This window comes from Mobula birostris, chromosome 2, assembly GCF_030028105.1.
Source record: "Mobula birostris isolate sMobBir1 chromosome 2, sMobBir1.hap1, whole genome shotgun sequence".
Taxonomy (NCBI): domain Eukaryota; kingdom Metazoa; phylum Chordata; class Chondrichthyes; order Myliobatiformes; family Myliobatidae; genus Mobula; species Mobula birostris.
The window spans coordinates 131,312,672-131,330,510 of record NC_092371.1 but is presented as its reverse complement, the minus strand read 5'-3'; the positions used below and the strand labels follow the sequence as shown (position 1 = coordinate 131,330,510).

Sequence of the window (17,839 nt, the reverse complement as noted above, 5' to 3'; positions counted from 1 at the left end):
AATTATGTACAATGTAATCATTGTCCCAAGCAAAGAGCGTGTTGAGATAGAAGAGATCAGATTTGTCTTTCCCTTGCCATACACAGATTGCTTGTCGATAGTCAGAATACAGCGAGTGAGGAAAATAATATCAATATACGTGAAGTCATAGTAAATTATAATTAACCTCCTGCAGAGAGGGTGAGAAAAGGAATAGATAAAGAAGTCTGGAAAAATTAGTATCGAGTTTTTAGATGAGTTCTGGATGTTCCCATTGAAAAGGAAGAATCTTTTTCCTGTCTAAGCAAATCAAAAGGCTCAAAGATGCCTTGCTCTGTAATAGTAAAAATAGGTTATTTACGAGATAAATTGGTTATTTACCTTTTTAGGAGTTATGCAATTGTGTGAAAGACATTGGCAAGGCCACATTTGGAATACTACATACAGGTCTGGTCACTTTGCTAAATCAGGAATGGCTGCAAAGCGTTACTTGGACTTGAGATGCTAAATTATAAAGAGAGGCTGAATAAGCTGGAATCTCTTTCCCTGGAGGACACTGAAGAGTGATCTTATAGAAGATTATAAAATCATGAGGGTATAGCCTCAGGTGAATGAGGATGAGTAGCCACAGTCTGCTCACAGAACAGGGGAGTCAAAAATCAGAGGGCTTAAGTTTAAAATGAGAGAGGAAATTTTTAAATTGGTCCTGGGAGAACTTTTTCAACACGGAGGGTGATGCAATTACAACATGAAAATTCATTTGGATAGGTACATAGACAGGAAAGGTTTAGAGGGATGTGGGCCAAATACAGGTGACCAGGTCTAGTTGAGTCAGAGAACTTGGTTGGCATGGACAGTTGGGCTGAAGGGCCTATTTTCCATGTTGTATATAGCTTTACGATTCCAATCAACTGTCAAATTAATGATTGGATCATGTAAGTATGTAGAGTGGAAAAATGCTTAGTTACATGCCCTTCATGATCTATTGCTTCAAGTGTCACTCTTCACCTTTAAATTTCTTGCTCTTTGTTTTGACCTTCGATCCAGTCCTCCTAATCCCCAAACAACAGGAATTCTGCAGATGCTGGAAATTCAAGCAACACACATAAAAGTTGCTGGTGAACGCAGCAGGCCAGGCAGCATCTCTAGGAAGAGGTGCAGTCGACGTTTCAGGCCGAGACCCTTCATCGACTGCACCTCTTCCTAGAGATGCTGCCTGGCCTGCTGCGTTCACCAGCAACTTTTATGTGTGTTCCTCCTAATCCCCATCTTGTTTTACATAAGCTCTGGGCTACCTCTACTAGCCCATCCTTTGCTACTAAGTGTCTGGTTCACCTCAGTCTGTTGCCAGCTGAGTTCTAGATGTGCCCTGGTTTTGCTTTTCAGCTTGATAGTGACAAGGCACTATAAAGCTGTTTGTAGATGGTGGTAAATCAGTTAATCCACTGAAGACAATAGACTAGATGTAGATCCCTGAGTTAAAATCAGAAAATACTGGAATTACTCAGCAGATAAGGCAGCATCTGAAGGTAAGACCAAGAGAGTTAATGTTTCAGGTGAAAAATATTTGTCAGAATGGAACAGGAGAAAGCAAGTGGCTTTATTTCTAGCACCTGCTATTTTTAGACTTTCAGACCTCAGCTCCTCTGGAGTTTAGCACAATCAATAACTGATAACTGGTACCATCAGTCTCAGTATGATAGGATTAAACCTTAGCTTGACATTTAAGTAGCAACTAAAATAATATCCTCCGTCTATTGCTCTCAGTATATTAATTTATCCATAATAAATATCAAAAGAGTTACAAACAAAGATGCGGTAAATCCAAGCAACACACACAAATTGCTGGAGGACCTCAACAGGCCAGGCAGCATCTGTGGAAAAGAGTAAACAGTCGATGTTTTGGGCCGAGGCCCTTCATCAGAACTAACAAAAGAGTTAGTTTATTTAATGCTGGTAATAATACCATGAGGTAAATTTGTGACAATGCTTATTGTAATTATATTTGAAATTAATTTAGAAAAGGTTACCTTATTCATGCCTACCCAATTAAAATTGTTCTCCTTGGTGTAGTGAAATTCATGTCTTTGAGCACATTGAGGAATCAGGAGCGCACTGCCTTCATATACAATACCCAGAATAGTTGCAAATCAGTCTGTGATATATTAAAACAGCTTTCAGTACTCATTTAAAAGTTATTTTTCATCTTGAAGACTGGATGAGCAGCACATTGCACAACCAGTAGAACTGCTGTCTCATGGTTGCAGTGATCTGGTTTGATCCTGATCTCCAGTGCTCTCTGTACTTTCCACAGCCTACATTATCAGCAAAAATACTCCTTGGTTCAGATAAAGCTGTCTTACGCTAAGCAGTTGGAAGAGGTTCAAATAAAATGTAACTGAGTTTGTAAATTGATGTCAGAGATTAGGAGATACTCTACTTGCATTTGTTTTTAACATGCTTAGAATGTAAAAATTATTCACTCAGTGCTTTTGTGTTTTGCTGATGGTATGCTTGGAATTGAGTGATTGAAAAGTAAAAGGTATTTAAGAATTATATTAATTTTGTACAGTGAAACATGCATTGCAATGTTGAGGGAGTGCTGTTAAAAATGATCTCTTCTGGATATGATAAACTGGGGCTGTTTTCTTTGGAAAAGGTGTTGTAGAGAAAGACAGCATGATAACAAGTCCATGCCAACCATCAAGTACTCACTTTTATACTAATCCTATCCTAACCTACTTTATTCTCACTCCCACATTCCCATCAGTGCCCCTCAGCTTCTACTTCTCATATACACACTTTATAATGGCCAATTAACTTACACACATGAATGTATTTGAGCTGCGGTAGGAGCCAGAGTACATGGGAGACCCAAACGGTTAACTCCTTGCAACAAGCACCTGAGGTCAGGGTTGGAGTTTGGTTGCTGAGTCTGGGCTACCACTATGCTAGCTTTAAATTATGGCACCATGTCAAAAGAAAATCATGAGTGCTATCACCAGTTTCCCGGTTCATATTTTGTCTATCATTCCTTCCAAACATCATCTGCTCATTGTTTTGCTATTGCTGTCTGTAAATTGACTGACCTCATATTAGAAAGTATTGAGGTACTCCAGGGGCGTAGTCGACAGCCCTCCCCAGCATTTCTAGTGGCCAGCCCTATTTATTGTTCTTGTTTTAAAATATGTTCATGGGATTATGGTGGGATGTTCAACTTCATTTATTGTTATATTTTAGCGTGAGTTATACAGTTGTAGTCCCCTCATCGGGCTTGTATGCAAAGTTGGCTCGTTAGTCGACTCTGCTAACAGCTATGTGACTCAGTGGTGAGGTGGCCACCTTTCAAAAACACCGCAGAACTTCCCATCTTGGACTCCGTCTCGCGAAGCACTCCTTGCAATCGCACCTTTCTGTCAGATTGAACCCCACACCCATCTCTCCCGATCTTCTCTGTATCTCCCGCCAAAAAGACTTTGAAGATTTGTGTCCATCACAATTCTCTCTCTGCCCAGCTCTTTTCAGCCTTCTCCCAGTTCCACTATCCTGATTGGCTGACATAACATTCCTAAGTTGAACATCATAGCTCCTTATCTTTAGCCAAAACCAGAATATTCCACCAGCAGGACACAACTGATTTTACAGAGAGCTATTAAAGGAAATACTCCACAGCATTAGCAGTAGAAATCTTAATCTGTGCATTACATTCTCCCCCCCACCAAAAATAGCCATGTCCTCATGACTTTGAAACTTATCAAACCATTATTAATAACAGTATTCATTATTAATAATGCATTTCATAATTTCAGGACCCCCAACCCATTTGTAAATAGAAGTAACATATTTCACTAAGGGAATAGACACAATACTCTCTTTCCCAGTGCATCATATGCCAGTCTACTTTTGGGTTTCCCGTTTCTCAGACCTTCTTATTACTCATGCCTTACAGCAAGCTAACTGAACTCAGCTTCATCCCCAGTTACATTGGAACCCAGCTTCCCTTCACTGTCTAGCATCATGTCTGCCTGCCCACTGCTAAGTCCTTCCACACTATATCTAAGTCAAGGTTGGGAGATTTGGGAGTCTCTTCATCAATGCTTGGGAAATTTGCATAAGGTACATATACTAAACCCCCATTTCCTCATCCTCTGAGTCCGGACGGCATTCAGTGGTTGGATCCTTTTCAGGTCTTTTCATTGAAGATCTCCTGCTGCGCAGAAATTTCCTTCTAGGTGTAGGTTCCATATCAGGCTCTGGGTCAACACGTACCTCCTGCCTTAGGGGTAAAAGGTGATTATGATGGAAATTTTGATAGGGCTATTCCCATCTTCTGGTTTCACCCGGAAAACTGGCACATTTGGCATCTGGCTTCCACTACATATGGCGTACGCACCCAGAGGTCAGGCAACTTGTGCTTCCCTGGTAGCCCCAAATTTCTTATTAAAACTCTGTCTCCAGGCTTCAGTTGAGAGAACCTAATCTTTTGATCATATTTCCCCTTGTTTCCTTGAATTTGCTTAGTAGCAGAGACTGTTGCTAGCTCATAAGCCTTTTGCAGTTCTTTTTTCATGTCAGACACATACTTGAGGTGCGTCTTCTGTGGCAAGTTTTCACTGCCAGCTCCAAAGCAGAGATCTACAGGTAATCTCGCTTCACGCCTGAACATCAAATAGTATGGCATGTATCCGGTAGCTTCACTAAATCAAGTGGCCCCACAGTCTGCAAGTGAGATAATGGAGCACCTATTGTAGGCAGCGTCTTCCTCCAAATTCATTGGATGCACGACCTACAGTACTCTTCACCTCAGGCTTCATTTGGGGCCAATAGAACCGATCTCAGACCAATCCATAGGTCTTGTCAAACCCCAAATGACCTGAAACATCATGAAGTGACTTCAACACGGTCCTCCGATGCTTCTCAGGCAAAACTAACTGGGAACGCCGAGGCCTGTCTAGAGAAGACATAACCATTTATAAAACCTGGTTCAACTCCAGTTTGCCCCATTCTCTCGTCATTAGGAGTATGGTAGGATGTTTCGTCTTGGGCCATATCCCATTTTTTCAACAGATGATCAAATGGCACCTATACAAGGGTCATCTTGCTGGGCTGCTGCCAATTCTGCAGGACTCAAGGCAGACAACTTCTTTGTATCCAGAGTGGTCAAGTTGCAATAAGCTTGTGGAATGGCACAACCAGAGGCTCCCAAATGATCCACAGCTCCATCATGCCGTAGCCTTGCCTCTGATTTCCCCTCTGTGGAAAACTGGCACATTGCTTTAACACCAGAGACGGGAACGCTATCCCACTGTCGTCCATTTCCAGTACCTCGTGTGAACATTGGGACAACTCATCCTCATCAATGTTCTGGCTCTCTGGCTGATATTTCAAGCAGTTAACACCGCCAACCAACAGTGACCTGTGGCATCCAACTTTACCATACTACTACTACGTCGAGTCAGGCCAAGGGGGCCGGTGTCGGGCACAAATGGTCAGGATATAAGTCAGTGGATTGTTGTCAGTCCTCACTTCAGACTTGTCACTTAACTTACCCACCACAGCCCATTTCAATGCCAGAAACTCCAATTTGTGCATAGGATAGTTTTGTTTGGAGGGTGACAGAATCCGTCTGATGAAAGCAACAGCTCTCAATACTTTGCTCTGGTTCTGATATAGAACACCACCTAAACCCTCACAGCTGGTGTCGGTATGCAGTGCATACGGCAATGGGGTTTGCCAAGGCAAACACAAGTGTTTTAATCAGTTGAAAGGCCTCTCCACATTTTGCATCCCATCTTTCCCTGAAAGGCTGAGATAAACAACCCCCTCTCCTTCCTTTCTTCCCCAAGTGAGGGTAACCACGCAGAAGCTGATTCAAAGGGTGGCTTACTTTGGAATAGTCCTTCACAAGTCTTCCATTAGTACCCACAGAATCCAAGGAATAAGCATAGGGCACTCACATTCTTGGGCCTTAGCCATGTGGTCACTGCCTCTATCTTGGATCTGCAGCTACTTCATCCTGTGAGACTATGCACCAATGTAGTTAACTGACGTCTTCCTGAACTGGCACTTGTCCAGTGACAGTTTTAACTCTTCAGCTTTCAGGTGGTCTAGCACCTTCAGTAGCCTCGTCTCTTGCTCCCCCAGGGTAGACCCGAACACAATGAGATCATGCAAGTACACTAGTAACTCAAGCAAGTTCATGGCCCCAGTAGTCTTCTCCATGATATGTTGGAAAGTAGACAGTGTTTCTGATGTGCCCCGGGGCATGCTTTCAAACTGAAAGTATCCAAGTAGACATATGAATGCAGTCTTCTCTTTGTCAGCCTCACTTATGGGTATCTGATAACACCCACTCTTTAGGTCCAACACACTGAACCACTTTGCTCCACTCAGACAGGCCAGAACATCCTCGGATCTATTGTCAGGACTGTACGTTGGTTCAATGTCCAATAGTCAACACACATTTGTACCTTCCATTCTTCTTCCTCACCACCACTATGGGTGACGCATAGTGATAATTCCAGCTTCCTTCAGTTTCAGTAGATGCTGCCGAACATAAGACCATAAGATATAGGAGCAGAAGTAGGCCATTCAGCCCATCAAGTCTGCTCCGGCATTCAGTCATAGTCTGATTCAATTCTTCCAGTCATCCCCACGCCCCTGCCTTCACTCCATACCCTTTGATGCCCTGGCTAATCAAGAACCTATCTATCTCTGCCTTAAATACGCCCAATGACTTGGCCTCCACAACTGCTCATGGCAACAAATTCCACAGATTTACCACTCTCTGGCTAAAGTAATTTCTCCACATCTCAGTTCTAAAAGGATGTCCTTCAGTCCTGAAGTTGTGCCCTCTTGTCCTAGAATCCCTTACCATGGGAAATAACTTTGCCATATCTAATCTGTTTAGACCTTTTAACATTCGGAATGTTTAACATCCAGGGAATACAGCCCAAGAGCTGCCAGCTGTTCTTCATTTGGTAACCCTTTCATTCCTAGAATCATTCTTGTTATCATTCTTGGAATCTTCCACCTCCGCTGGTGCTAGCCATCGCGACCTTTCTCTGAAAGGGGTGTCCCAGTCACTCGCATTAGCATGGCCAGTACTCTTGGAACAACCCACATCAAACTCATTAGTAGAAAAAACATCTTTGAACTTCAACATCTTCTTCGTTAGTCCCCTTTTCCATCCCTTGGGTACTGGGGAGTCACCAAGGTTGAATGGCTTTGCTGTTAACTTTCCTGTTCTAGGAGATTGTCTCTCTCCTGGTTTTTCACCAGAAAACTCAATATTACAGTCACCAGAAAAAGATATGCCATTGGCATCCTACGTCTAAGGTGATCCTGACAATCACTGTTGTCTTGTTTATATGTACAGTGGAAGGTTTCTGTAATTCAGGTCTCACCAGCACCCCAGCAGGTAAGCATGACTCTTCTCCATGAATCTCCAGAGCATCCACCAGGAAGGCCTCAGCATCAGCATTCCAGGGAATTTGGGGTTTCCCATCACTCGAGCTACTTCCCCAGGATGTAACGTGACAGGTTTGGGCTGGGAGTACCATATATTTCCTTGCTTATGCTCATCATCCTGCTTAGGAGGAATTTGCACCTTCTCAAAAACAGCGCTGAACATCAGGTGAATAGACAAGGGAAGGACACATCTTATGAGACATCTTCAAGTGCTTAAAGCAATCATGTCGTGTGACAGCGTGCCCTTCATAACTTGTTCCATCTTTAATTGATTTATCTCAGCCAGTTGAATGGCCCCTTTGTGACACAAGCAATGCAAGTGTCTCTCTAACCTGAAAATGTAGGCAGTAGGTTTCTCCCCTTTCTCCTGGAATGTGTGCCTGAACCTCATCATAAACTCCGCTGAGCTGACCGTCGTGCCAAAAACATTTTCTAACACTTGCATCTAGCCCATGGATGGGAACTCCAATTTGAGTGGATGTTGTGTAATTACTGCCCAAACACAATTATCAGTCGGCAAGAAATAACAGATTGTACACTGCATACAATGATAAAGAATGTGTATTTACTAATTTCAGCTTTATCAAGCAGTTATTAAGAGAAAGAAAATAAAAAATAAATAAAAGGGCCTGTAGCAGTTAAACCAGTCTAAATGTGCACATAGTATTGGAGCTCGTATTGTCCAAACTCCAGATATCGCCGTTACTCACAGTGCTGAATTCTCATCATCAGATAACAGTAGAGCTTCCCATTTGCACTCCATCTTGCAAAGCACTCCTTGCAATCGCATCTTCCCGTTGGATCGAATCCTATGCCTGTCTCTCCCGATCTTCTCTGCATCTCCCGCCAAGAGATCTTGACTCCACCAGTGTCCGTCCCAAGTCTGTCCACCCAGCTCTCTCTAGAACCTTCTCCCAATTCTACCATCCTGATTGACTGGTGATGATGTTCAACATTTCCTAGTTGAACATTGTAGCCCCTTATCTTTAGCTGAAACCAAAACATTCTACCAGCAGGACACACTGCTTTAAGAGAAAGCTACTAAATGAAATGCTCTACAGCATTAGTGGCAAAAATCTTAGCCAGGGCATTACACAGTCATTCACTTGTGTATTTGTGGGTCAGCCTGACTGTAAATGGGGTGTGTAATAACCACCTCCCCCTCTATATGGGACTGTGTAGGTTCTCTCCCCAGGTCATAGTGCTAGATCTGTCTTTGTGCTTGTCGCAATAAAGACGTCATTTGAGATGAACGAGTTTTTCTCGTCTGTCATCATGGACCGAATGTTCACCACGTTATTTTGTTGCATGTGAATCATGAGAAAGGTGCCATACTGTATAAATGCAGGTCTTTCTCACCATTTGTATAGATGTGTAATATCCAGTCCAATAGTTTGACTATATTAATATATATAAATCCAGAATATAAAACTACGATAGGAAAAAATAAAAGCCCGGCAGTATCAGCACACGAGAGATGAGTGTATGGTTACAGGTTGAAACTTCAGTACCATACTGAAGGTGGACTGCAGTGTTGGAAGATGCAGTCTGAAACATAGGAGAATTGGAGTGACCTTATTAAAGTGTTCAAAATTATGGAAGGCATAGATAAGGTAGATGGTAACAATTTTTCCCCAGGGCAGGGGTGTCCAAAACTAGGGGGCAAAAGTTTTAGGTGAGAGGGGAAAGGATCTGAGGGACGTCTTTTTCATGCAGAGTGTGGTGAGTATATGGAATGAGCTACACACACAAAATGTTGGAGGAACTCAGCAGGCCAGGCAGCATCTATGGGAAAAAAAAATATAGTCAATGTTTGGGCTGAAACCCTTCGGCAGGACTGGAGGAAAAAAAGCTGAGTAGATTTGAAAGCCGGGGTGAGGGGAGAGAGAAACACCAGGCGATAGGTGAAACTTGGAGGGGGAGGGATGAAGCAAAGAGCTTGGAGGTTGATTGGTGAAAGAGAGACAAGTTGATGGAAGAAAGAAGAAAAGGGGAGGGGAGGAGCACCAGAGGGAGGTGATGGGTGGGCAAGGAGATAACATGAGAGAGGGACAAGGGGACGGGAAATGGTGAAGGGGTGGGATGGTGGCATTACTGGAAGTTTGAGAAATCGATGTTCATGCCATCAGGTTGGAGGCTACCCAAATGGAATATAAGGTGTTGTTCCTCCAACGTAAGTGTGGCCTTATGGAATTAAAATGGGTGGCCACTGGGAGATCCCGCTTGTACTGGTGGATGGAACGTAGATGTTTGGTGAAGCAGTCTCCCAGTCTAAGTCTGGTCTCACCAATGTATAGGAGGCCGCACCAGGAGCATTGAACACATTAAGTAACCCCAACAGACTCAGAGGTGAAGTGTTGCCTCACCTGGAAGGACTGTTTAGGGCCCTGGATGGTAGTGAGGGAGGAGGTGTAGAGGCAGGTGTAGCACTTGTTTTGCATAAGTGCCAGGAGGGAGATCAGTGGAGAGGAACGAATGGACAACGGAGTCACGTAGGGAGCGATCCCTGCAGAAAGCAGAAACTGGAGTGGGGGTGGGGAGGAAAAGATGTGTTTGGTGGTGGGATCTTTCTCACTTTCTTTGACTTTCTTATGTCCTGCATCTTTGACTTTATCACGTCCTGCAAGGATCGGAAAATATCCCGTCTACAGACCACAGAACCTGTTGACTCCAACGCCGGCAGGCCTGGATCCCTCCAGACCACGATCTCTGCTGCTGATCTCAACGGCTCTAATCGACTTTAGAGCAGACTCAAAACCCGGACTCCACCACCATCAATGCAGGTTCCAGCAACCTCGGACATCGCCAAAATGCCAATTGCGCAACTTCCAACTCCAGGCTGGGTCTTCACACACTGCCGCTGGAACCTCTGTTTCCCCTTTCCCCTTTCCCCACCACCACTCCACAATCCTGTCTCTCTCAGCTCCCACCACCAGCTCCTGGGTCCTTGGAGACTCCATCTTCCTCTGACCCCACCATCCCTGAACCTTCCAACCCCCTTCTTCCTCCCCCCCCCCCAATGTCAGCTCTCATCCATGCTGGGTTTTTACCATTCCCTCCGACCTTCCTTCTCTGAGTCAGAACATTCTGTCCTTAGTAAGGGCCTCACTTTTGTTCCCCTGCACCCATACCTCAGTGAGTTCCGTACCACCACGACACTGAGCTCTTCTTCTGGTGCCTCTGTCTCCGAGTCTATTTCTTTGGCAAAAACTTTCCACCCCACACCAATGACCCCTTCTCCTGTCTTCAACTCTCCTCTTCTTCCTGGACACCCTGCCCTGGTCTTCTTCCTGCTCTGGACTTTTTCAGTGCCAACTGCTAATGGGACATTTAACTGTCTAGACTTTAACACTCCTCTGTCCTATTCCAGCCTCACTCCTTCTCAGAAGAAGAATCAGAATCAGGTTTATTATCACCGGCATGTGTTGTGAAATTTGTTAACTTAGCAGCAACAGTTCAATGCAATACGTAATATAGAAGAAAACAAACAAATAAGTAAATCAATAACAGTATACATATATTGAATAGATTAAAAGTTGTGCAAAAAACAGAAATATATATTAAAAAGGTGAGGTAGTGTTCAGAGGTTCAATATCCATTTAGGAATTGGATGGCAGTGGGAAGAAGCTGTTCCTGAATCACTGAGTATGTGCCTTCAGGCTTCTGAACCTCCTACTTGACGGTAACAGTGAGAAAAGGGCATGCCCTGGTGCTGGAGGTCCTTAATAATGGATGCTGCCTCTCTGAGACACCACTCCTTGAAGATGTCCTGGGTACTTTGTAGATTAGTACCCAAAATGGAGTTGACTAAAATTACAACCCTCTGCAGCTTCTTTCGGTCCTGTTGTGTAGCTCCCCTCCCCCCATATCAGACAGTGATGCAGCCTGTCAGAATGCTCTTGAAGGTAAGTCTATAGAAGTTTTTGAGTGTTTTTGTTGACATACCAAATCCCTTCAGACTTCTAATGAAGTATAGTCATTGTCTTGCCTTCTTTATAACTGCATCAGTATGTTGGGACTAGGTTAGGTCCTCAGAGATCTTGGCACCCAAGAACTTGAAGCTACTCACCTTCTCCACTTCTGATCCCTCTATGAGGATTGGTATGTGTTCCTTCACCTTACCTTTCCTGAAGTCCACAATCAGCTCTTTCGTCTTACTGACGTTGAGTGCCGGGTTGTTGCTGCGACACCACTCCACTAGTTGGCATATCTCGTTCCTGTACGCCCTCTCGTCACCATCTGAGATTCTACCAACAATGGTTGTATCATCAGCAAATTTATAGATGTTATTTGAGCTATGCTTAGCCACACAGACATGGGTATAGAGAGAGTAGAGCAGTGGACTAAACACACACCCCTGAGGTTCACCAGTGTTGATCATCAGTGAGGAGGAGATGGTATCACCAACCTGCACAGATTGTGGTCTTTCAGTTAGGAAGTCAGGGATCCAATTGGAGAGAGAAATACAGAGGCCCAGGTTCTGTAACTTCTCAATCAGGATTGTGGGAATGATGGTGTTAAATGCTGGGCTATAGTCAATGAACAGCATCCTGACATAGATGTTTGTGTTGTCCAGGTGGTGAAGAGCCATAGAGATTGCATCTGCCGTTGACCTATTGTGGTGATAGGCAAATTGCAGTGGGTCCAAGTCCTTACTGAGGCAGGAGTTCAGTCTAGTCATGACCAACCTCTCAAAGCATTTCATCACTGTAGATGTGAGTGCTACCAGGCGATAGTCATTAAGACAGCTTATATTATTCTTCTTAAGCACTGATATAATTGTTGCCTTTTTAAGCAAGTGGGAACTTCTGCCTATAGCAGTGAGAAGTTGAAAATGTCCTTGAATACTCCTGCCAGTTGATTGGCACAAGTTTTCAGAGCCTTACCAGGTACTCCATCATGACCTTCTGCCTTGTGAGGGTTCAGCCTCTTTAAAGAAAGCCTAACATGGGCGTCTGAGACAGAGATCACAGAGTCACTGGGTGCAGCAGGGATTTTCACAGCTGTGGTTATATTCTTCCTTTCAAACCTTGTTTGAAATTTTCTCTTTGCCCTTGAAGTAGCTTACCACAAATCATACCTGGTTTTCTGGTACAGACCTGGGTCACCAGACTTAAATGCCATAGATCTAGCCTTCAGCAGACGACATACCTCCTGGTTCATCCACGGCTTTTGGTTTGGGAATGTACAGTAAAGTCTTTGTAGGCACACACTCATCTACATAGGTTTTAATGAAGTCGGCAACAACTGCAGCATACTCATCCAGGTTTGAAGATGAATCCCTGAATACAGTCCAGTCCACTGATTCAAAGCAGTCCTGTAAGCGCTCCTGTACTTCCCTTGTCCATACCTTCTTGTTCCTCACTACTGGTGCTGTAGTCTTCACTCTCTCAGGAGTAACAGTGGTCCAGTATGTTTTTTCCTCAAGTGATCTGTAGATGGTAATTGCTTAGTGATTTTTTCAGACTGGCCTGGTTAAAATCCCCCAAAATGATGATGAAGGCATTGGGGTGTGCTGTTTTGTGCATTTTGATCCCATTGCTCAGATCATCCAAAGCCTGACTGACATTGGCCTGAGGTGTAATATATACTGCTACCAAAATGATTCTGGAAATCTCCCGCAGTAGGTAAAAAGGACTGCTAGATATTCCAGGTCTGGTGAGCAGAATTGGGGCAGCACTGATTATTTGTGCACCAAGAAAGGTTGATCATGAGGCACATTCCTCCACCTCGGCTTTTGAGAGATTCTACAGATCTATCCTGATAGTGTATAGTAAACCCATCGATCTGAATCGCTGCATCCTGTACGCAAGGGGTTAACCAGGATTCTGTGAAACATAGGACACACATAGTCCTAATGTCCCTCTGATTCAGCACCCTAGCTCTGAGATCAATTTTATTCACAAGAGACTGCACGTTTGCCAGCAAGATAGTCAGTATTGGGAGTTTAAAACCCCGTTTCCATAAATGTACTTGTATCCCTGACCTGCACCCACGTTTCCTACATGGGATCCGGTGAGGAGTCTGTCCACAATCAGCATTGTTTCCGTCAGTTTTAAGCAGCGATAGTTTGTTTAAGCGCATTAAGACATCTTTATTGACTGTACTGACCTTGGAAGCAGTTGTGCTTTTTAGCTGTATCAAGCTGAAACGAGAATATTTAATCATATCCATTGAGAGTTCTGCTACACAAGTTGGCCCTAGGCACCCCGGAAGTAGAGGTTCTATCTCCACTCCCTCCGCATTAATCATCATCAAGCCTGCAGGTAAGGGAGGTGCTGTCGTAGTCTGGTGAACTGACCTCTACCTTGCTGAGGCCCAGCGCCAACTTTCAGACACCTCCTCTTACTTACCCCTTGAATAGGACCCCACTAAGAAACAGCAGGCCATTCTCTCCTACACCATCAGCAACCTTATCGACTCTGGGGATCTCCCATCCACTGCCACCAACTTCATAGTTCCCACACCCCGCATCTCCCGTTACTACCTCCTACCCAAAATCCACAAACCTGCTTGTCCAGGTAGACTCATGGTTTCAGTTTGTTCCTGCCCCACTGAACTCATATCTGCATACCTTGACTCTGATTTATCCCCCTGGTTCAGTCCTCTCCCCCCTACATCCATTACACCTCACATGGTCTTGATCTTTTCAAGGATTTCAGGTTCCCCGGCCCCCATCATCTTATTTTCACTATGGATGTCCTGTCCCTATACACCTCCATCCCCCACCAGGAAGGCCTCAAAGCCTCTTGTTTCTTTCTGGACACCAGACCCAACCAGTTCCCCTCCACCACCACTCTCCTCCACCTAGGGGAACTTGTTCTTACTCTAAATAATTTCTCCTTTGGGTCCTCCCACTTCCTTCAAACTAAAGGCGTAGCCACGGGCACTTGCATGAGTTCCAGCTAAGCCTGCCTGTTTGTTGGCTACGTGGAATAGTTCATGTTGCAAGCCTACACTGGTAACTGACCCACACTTTTCCTACACTGCATCGACAACTGCTTTGGTGCCTCCATGTCCAGCACATAATTCTCTGAAACTTCCGCCACCTCCAACTGGATCCCACCACCAAACACATCTTTCCCTCCCCTCACTTTCTGCTTTCCACAGGGATCGCTCCCTATGCGACTCCCTTGTCCATTCATCCCTCCTTACTGATCTCCCTCCTGGCACTTATCCTTACAAGCAGAACAAGTGCTTCACCTGCCCCTACACCTCCTCCCTCACTACCATTCAGGGCCTCAAACAGTCCTTCCAGGTGAGGCAACACTTCACCTGTGAGTCTGTTGGGGTCACGTACTGTGTTTGGTACTCCTGGTGTGGCCTCTTGTATATCGGTGAAACCCGACATAGATTGGGAGACTGCTTCCCTGAGCATCTGTGCTCTGTCTCCCAGAACAAGCAGGATCTCCCAATTTTAATTCCACTTCCCATTCCCATTCTGGTATGTCCATCCATGGCCTCCTCCACTGTCGGGATAAGGCCACACTTAGGTCGGAGGAACAACACCTTGTATTCCGTTTGGATAGCCTCCAACCTGATGGCATGAACATCGATTTCTCAAACTTCCAGTAATGTCTCCACCCACCCCCTCCCATCACCATTTCCCGTCCCCTTGTCCCTCTTTCATGTTATCTCCTTGCCCACCCATCGCCTCCCTCTGGTGCTCCTCCCCGCTTTCTTTTTTCTTCTGTCTCTTTCACCATTCAACTTCCCAGCTCTTTGCTTCATCCCTTCCTCTCCAGGTTTCACCTATCACCTGGTGTTTCTCTCTCTCCAGATCTACTCCTCAGCTTTTTTTCTCCAGTCCTGCCCAAGGGTTTTGGCCCAGAGTCTCGACTGTCCTTTTTTTTCATAGATGTTGCCTGGCCTGGAGTTCCTCCAGCATTTTGTGTGTGTTGCTCAGCTTTCCGGCATCTGCAGACTTTCTCTTATTTGTGATATGGAATGAGTTGTTAGGTAAAGTGGTTGAAGCAGGTTCAATAGAACCATTTAAGAAGCACATGGATAGGTACTTAGAAGTTCTGAGCCAAATGCTGGAGATTAGGACTAGCAAAGTGGGCACGATGGTCAGCATATATTGGTTGGGTTGAAGGGTCTTTATCCCTGCTACATTGCTCTATATCTTTTAGGTGAGATACTGGACTATTGTTTTGTCTGCTAAAGAGATCTGAAGATGTAAGGATCTTGTGCATTATTCAGAGCATAACAAGAACTTTATAATTGTTTTTTGTAATAAAAATTCTTTGGAATATGAAAGATGCTATATTAATACGGATCCTATAGTAAAATGGTGCACTTGCATTCACAGGTGGAAAAAAGAGCAAGAAATGAGACAGTTCAAGATACAGCAGGAAATAACACAGATGGCTGAGCTCCGAGAGAAGGATGCCATTTTGAAAGAAAGCAAGTGGAAGATGTTAGCTGAGAAACAAAACATTAAAAAAAGGGAAAAACTAGATCAAGCTAAGTATGAAGCTGAAATGCGTAAATCTCAGCAGAAGCAACTATGGAAGCAAACAGAAGCCATCAAGCAAGATAGCAAGGAGCATGAAGTACAGGTGTTACAGGCAAAGCTGTCAAAAGCCGCCCAGAAACGGCTTCTGAAAGAAATGAGCAATCAGAATAGAATTAAAATGGAGAATGAGCATGAGAAGCTGAAGCACATGATGCTGAAAAATGAGATTGACAACCTGACCAAAACTGAGGAGTTGATGGTGAAGGTGACACTAGAGAGAAAGTTTTTAAAATTTAAGGAAAACCACAAACATTTGCTGGAAGAAAGAAAAAGAATGCTGAAAGAAAAGGCAATTAAGGAAGAACACCAAATACTGCAAGCCAAGCTAAAGGCCGAAAAACTAGAACAGGAGCAGAAAGAACGCAAGGAAGTGTTGGCTGAAATCTCTGAACTTAAAATTGAACAAGCCCAGAAAACTGTGTTGAAGAGCATCCAGAATAAAGTCCTGCAGGCTCAAAAGAGCAGATCAGAAAAGGAGAAGATCCACCAGCAGATCAAAAAAAGGGTTGAGGAGCAGGAGGAAGTATACAGGCAAGCAATGAAAGCAACTATTGAGAAGAAAGACAAGAGAACTGAAGAAATTTTGAAAGTAAAGGAAGCAACTATTGAGGAGTCCCGTCAAGCTGCCAGGGCAGCCTTCCAAATGAGGGAGCGAGTGAGAGAGCATATCAACAGCCGGTCTTTTGATCAGATGGCTATGGAAGCTGAGCTTTGGGCCAGCTTGGTGAAAAAGATAGCATATTAATATCTGAAAATAAGTAAGTAGCTAGAATGGTAATTTTCCTTAGTAGATATGTTCCTGTGTAAAGGGAATGATTTTGGGCTTTGAATTTAAGAGAAAATTTCTTTGTACTTTTAGACAAGGCATAAGCATGGACACTTGTGTATTGGTTCATTGTAGACCATGGGATAATTAGTTTTCTCAAGGAAGTTAAATATTTTGGGGATCTATTCCAAGAAGTGTTCCGTGAATTTTGATATGTGGCAGGATTACAGTTAAGTGAAAATTCCTGAGGCATTTTCATGACCACATTCATAAATGAGTGTTTTGAAGTTGTAGAAAATATTGGCCCTATTGTCAACTAGACAGTGCTTTACTTGAGAATGATTTGATACCATGTCCACAGAGCAAGTCCCTGTGTTGCTTTTCAGGAAGGAAAATCTGTGAACTTAGGGCCATCCATAAGAGATGTCATTTTCATTGTACTTAAACTCTTTTCTTGTGCAATGCTCTAGTCACTGGCACAACAAACAATTTGCAGGAGGGATTCAGTAGGTTAAGAGGCATCTGTTGGGTGTGTATGCGAGGGAGGAATTATCAATGTTTCGTTTTGAGTACCTGCATCAGGACTGAGGGTGGAGAGGTAAAAATGGCTGGTATAAAGAGGAGGGGGAGCTGGTAAGACAGATGCCAGAGGTGATCGGTGGACTGTGCTGGACTTAAAGGATGACAAACTGATTGAGCCAGATAGGGAAGGGGATGGGTTTTGGAGAGGAGAGAAAATACAAACAGGGAGACCTGAGAAGGACTGGAAGAAGAAGTGGAGGGAGAGAGAGTGAGAATGTGTTCTTTCTTCCTATCTCCTTCCAATCCTCCTTGTGTTCCTCTGTTCCTTTCCCCAATGCTCCAACTCCAACATCCATCTCCATCCCCCTGCCCATTACACCCACCTACTACCAACACATTTCAACCACTAGTTCTTCCTTTCCTCGTATGGTTCTGGATCTTCCTGCCCTTCACCGCTCCCCTAATCATTTCCACTATCATCACCCTATTTGTCAAATTCCAGCACTAGTAGCCTTTGTGTTCCTGCTTATCACCCTCCAACATCTGTCTCTACCTCCATTCTCAGCCTTCCCTCCCCACCCACT

The 17,839-nt window shown here is 44.1% G+C and overlaps 1 protein-coding gene across 1 annotated transcript in view; it reads left to right on the top strand.

Annotated features, from left to right (window-relative positions):
• The window catches only part of LOC140191120 (coiled-coil domain-containing protein 185-like), a 64,269-nt gene that overhangs the window by 39,256 nt on the left and 7,174 nt on the right, over window positions 1-17,839 (top strand). The window contains exon 3 of the mRNA XM_072248229.1: window positions 15,761-16,725. Within this exon, the coding sequence (XP_072104330.1) occupies window positions 15,761-16,712 (952 nt within the window). The 3' untranslated portion in view covers window positions 16,713-16,725. The remainder of the gene's footprint in view (window positions 1-15,760; window positions 16,726-17,839) is intronic.